At 39.9% G+C, this 3,872-nt stretch overlaps 1 protein-coding gene across 1 annotated transcript in view; it reads left to right on the top strand.

The window, feature by feature from the left end:
- Window positions 1–3,872, top strand: part of Gemin2 (gem nuclear organelle associated protein 2) — a 16,383-nt gene that overhangs the window by 2,843 nt on the left and 9,668 nt on the right. Inside the window, exons 3-5 of the mRNA XM_021179152.2 lie at window positions 672–761; window positions 979–1,038; window positions 2,007–2,120. Coding sequence (XP_021034811.1) covers window positions 672–761; window positions 979–1,038; window positions 2,007–2,120 — 264 coding nt within the window. The remainder of the gene's footprint in view (window positions 1–671; window positions 762–978; window positions 1,039–2,006; window positions 2,121–3,872) is intronic.

Below are 3,872 nucleotides of genomic sequence, written 5' to 3' on the forward strand. Positions count from 1 at the left end.
TAGCTGTCTTCAGACATTCCAGAAGAGGGTGTCAGATCTCATTACAGATGGTTGTGAGCCACCATGTGGTTTCTGAGATTTGAACTCAGGACCTTCAGAAGAGCAGTCGGTGCTCTTTACCCATGAGCCATCTCTCCAGCCCCCGAGTAGACCTTTTCAAGTCTTTAAGTTATTGGGTATATTTTGACCTTCCCAAATTCTTTATTTAGGGTATATCTCTTTTTTGTTGTTGTTGTTTTTCTTCACTGTTCTAGAATCATCAGCCAGCTGGTGGTGGCACACACCTTTAGTCCCAGCATTTGAGAGACAGAGGCAGGTGAATCTCTTTGAGTTTGAGGCCAGCCTCAACTAGTGATCTGAAGGAGTTCCAGGCATCCAAGGCTACACAAAGAGACCCTGGGGGTGGGGGGAAGTTATATTCTTAGTTCATAGAATTTAGATTTCATAGGAACTTTTTAGTATTTTTTAGTAAGATGCCAAAGGGTCTGTTTTATTAACTGGTACATAGATTGTAAAGTGAGCTGCCTGCTTTTCTGCTCTGATAAAATGTACCTTTATTTTCTTATATAATCTTCTCATTCACTGAAACATTTTTACTCTAATTCTGCAGAGATATAAGATTCTAGTTACAACACTAACATTGACTCTAACATGTGTGGACTGATTTCCAGCTTTCCGGATGCCAGCCTGCGCCTGAAGGTTATTCTCCAACACTTCAGTGGCAGCAACAACAAGTGGCACATTTTTCAACTGTTCGACAGGCAAGTGTCCCTTTTAATGAAATTAACCTCCTTCGGGTGTATTTCTGTTCTAAGACTAAATGGAAAAATTACAAATACACAAGTATTTATGAGTGAGTTACCAAATTGTTCTAATCCTTAAATATATTAGTATGTATTTTCTGTGAATGTTTAAAATTTTATACAAAAACTTTTTTGTTTTTCATTCTTTGAAGAGCATTTATTTTTCTTCCTTTAGAGTGTACACAAGCATAGAAATCACTGGAAATCACAACAGTTGGACAGTAATGTGGCAATGGTAAGTGAGTTTCTTGGCTTAAATTGTCTAGTTTATACCTGTGTGAAATAATCCATAGTCTAGTCTTTAAAGAGTTAATTGGTTATTCCTATTATTTTTATTTTCCATCATATGCCATTTATGTAAGTTTATCAGTTTGCTATAGTAATAGTTTGAACCAGTTCATATTTTTTTGCTTCTCTTTTTTTTGAGAGTATCACTATATCACCCCAGCTGGTATGGAACTCATTCTGTAGACCAGGCTAACTCAGACACAGGGATCTGTCTGCTTCTGCCTCTGGAGTGCAGGGATTAAAGGCATGTTCCCAGGCCTGGCCCATGACTGTTTTAATTAGCCTTATCTTGAGAGATTTACAGTAGATGTTGTTGAGGGTCAAAACAGAGTATTAATGTTTTTCAGTTGTAGTAAAATAAGTAAATAAGGCTGAGAAGTTGGAAAGTGTTCTTAGGTATTACTGCCTTGTAATAGTTATTCTTTTTTTTTTTGGTTTTTCGAGACAGGGTTTCTCTGTGTAGCTCTGGCTGTCCTGGCACTCACTTTGTAGACCAGGCTGGCCTCGAACTCAGAAATCCACCTGCCTCTGCCTCCCGAGTGCTGGGATTAAAGGCGTGCGCCACCACGCCCGGCTGTAATAGTTATTCTTTATATGCACACAAAAGTGAATGATAGAGAGGCCAGCTGATTGGATTAGACTTCACTCATGCCTCCAGCGGCAGTCACAGCCTACAGTTCTGGCAGTGAGAGCTGCAGCATAGGGATTTAAAGGGCAGCATACACAGTCATGTCCTTAACTAGTACCGCGTCTTTGTGTTGGGACAGTCGGGATGTGTGAAACCTTCACTTTTTTTTTTTTTTTTTTTTTTTTTTTTTAAGAAAATGAGCCAAAAATTTTAGTTGTTTATTTCTTGCATTTGAAGGATCCTTCAGTGATTTCTTTGGCTTCATGGTTTTTTACTTTTTCTTTCAGCCAAAATCTGAAGATGAAGAAGGCTGGAAAAAATTTTGTCTGGGTGAAAGGTTATGTGCTGAAGGGGCCACTGGACCGTCTACAGAGGAAAGCCCTGGGATCGATTATGTACAAGTAGGTGGTGGCATAGGTAAACACACCAAGTGACACAGAGGGCAGACATCTGTTAGGGGACTGGAACGATCAGTCCACAGCCTCTGCCAGATTCAGACCGCAACCTGCTTGTGTGTACCTCATGACCTGAGAGTCACTTGCTCTTTCACAGGCTGTGAAAGACAAAGCTGAGTCCCAGCACTTGTGAGGCAGAGGCAGGTAGATCTCTGTGTGTTTGAGGATAACCTGGACTACACAGAGAAATCCTATCTCAAAAAAAAAAAGAAAAAGTCTGACCAAGATGTTGTGTGACTGGCAAAGATCAGGACTGTCCAATTCTGTGTAGGAGATGCTTGCCAGGCTCTCAGTTAGGTCATGGCTGGTTGACTTAGTGTCAGTCAAGTTTGTAAAATAATGTACCAGGCTCCTATCTCTTTAGTGTTAGTTATATAATAATCTTATAAATTAAAAGATATTCTATTAGTAAAGGGGGTTTTTGTTTGTTTTATTTAGGGACAGGGTCTCCTTGCCTGGATGGCCTTGCCACCCCTTCTTCCCCGCAGAGTCATCTGGGTAGCTTGTCTTGTTATCTTGTCTTCCTAGGATTCAGGGCTTGGGGCTTTGTTTGTTCTGATTGAGGTATTTTGTGAAGCAGGATTAGGAATTAATAAAAACATTTTCATATGAATTCAAAGCACAGAAGCTAGTGGAGAAAGAGGTACTCAGAATACACACCCTAGAACATCAGTGTGGACTTCTCAAGAGTCACTTTAGGGTTTTGGTGTTTTGCTTTGATTTTAAAATTATTGGGCCTGGATTAAATATTAAGTAGTCAGAAACAAAGAAAAACATATAATTAGAAAGCTTTTTTTAAAAAAGATTTATTTATCACTATACATAAGTACACTGTAGCTAGAGGGCGTCAGATCTCATCATGAGTGGCTGTGAGCCACCATGTGGTTGCTGGGATTTGAACTCAGGACCTTCGGAAGAGCAGTCAGCGCTCTAACTCACTGAAACATCTCGCCAGCCCTAGAAAACCCTTGTTTTTGTTTTGTTTTGTGGTTTTGTTTGTTTGTTTTTTGTCTTCTTGTCAGATAGGGACTCACTGTGTAACCCTGGCTGGCCTGGAACTCCTGTGTAGACCAGGCTGGCCTCAAACTCACAGAGATCCTCCTCCTTCTGTTTTCTGAGTGCTGGGAGTCATACCTGGCCCAATTAGGAAATTTTTAGAGTAATTAATACATATCCTTCACATGAAATCTTGAGTGCATTTTAGTTTTTTGTGACTCTGTGGAAGACATTGAGACAGTTCTAGCCAGGCTGGCCTATAAGTCACTGTGACCTAACTTCAAATCCTCATGATACCACACCCAAACCATGTGCATAGCTACTATAATCATACATTTTGTGGCTAACTCCTTGTTCTTCACAGTTGACCTGCATATAAGTTTGAAGGTATCCCCATCACACCCTTTGTAAGTGCCAGCAGACGGCTCAGTGCCTTCAAGCCTGACAACTTGAGTTCAATCACCAGAACCCACATGGTAGAAAAAGTCCATGGAGAAAGTCAACTCCTGAAGATAGTCCTTCCATGTACACACACAGTCACAGAGATACATGAAATTTTAAAAAATCACTCAGTGATCCTCCTGCCCAAGTCTCACAAGTACTGAGTGCTAAGATTACAAATGTGTACCACCATGCCTGGGTAAGAATATGATTTTAATAAATAAAATTTTTAAAGTATGAATTTTTTTTTTTTTTTTTTTT

The sequence above is a fragment of the Mus caroli genome, chromosome 12, assembly GCF_900094665.2.
Source record: "Mus caroli chromosome 12, CAROLI_EIJ_v1.1, whole genome shotgun sequence".
Lineage (NCBI taxonomy): Eukaryota > Metazoa > Chordata > Mammalia > Rodentia > Muridae > Mus > Mus caroli.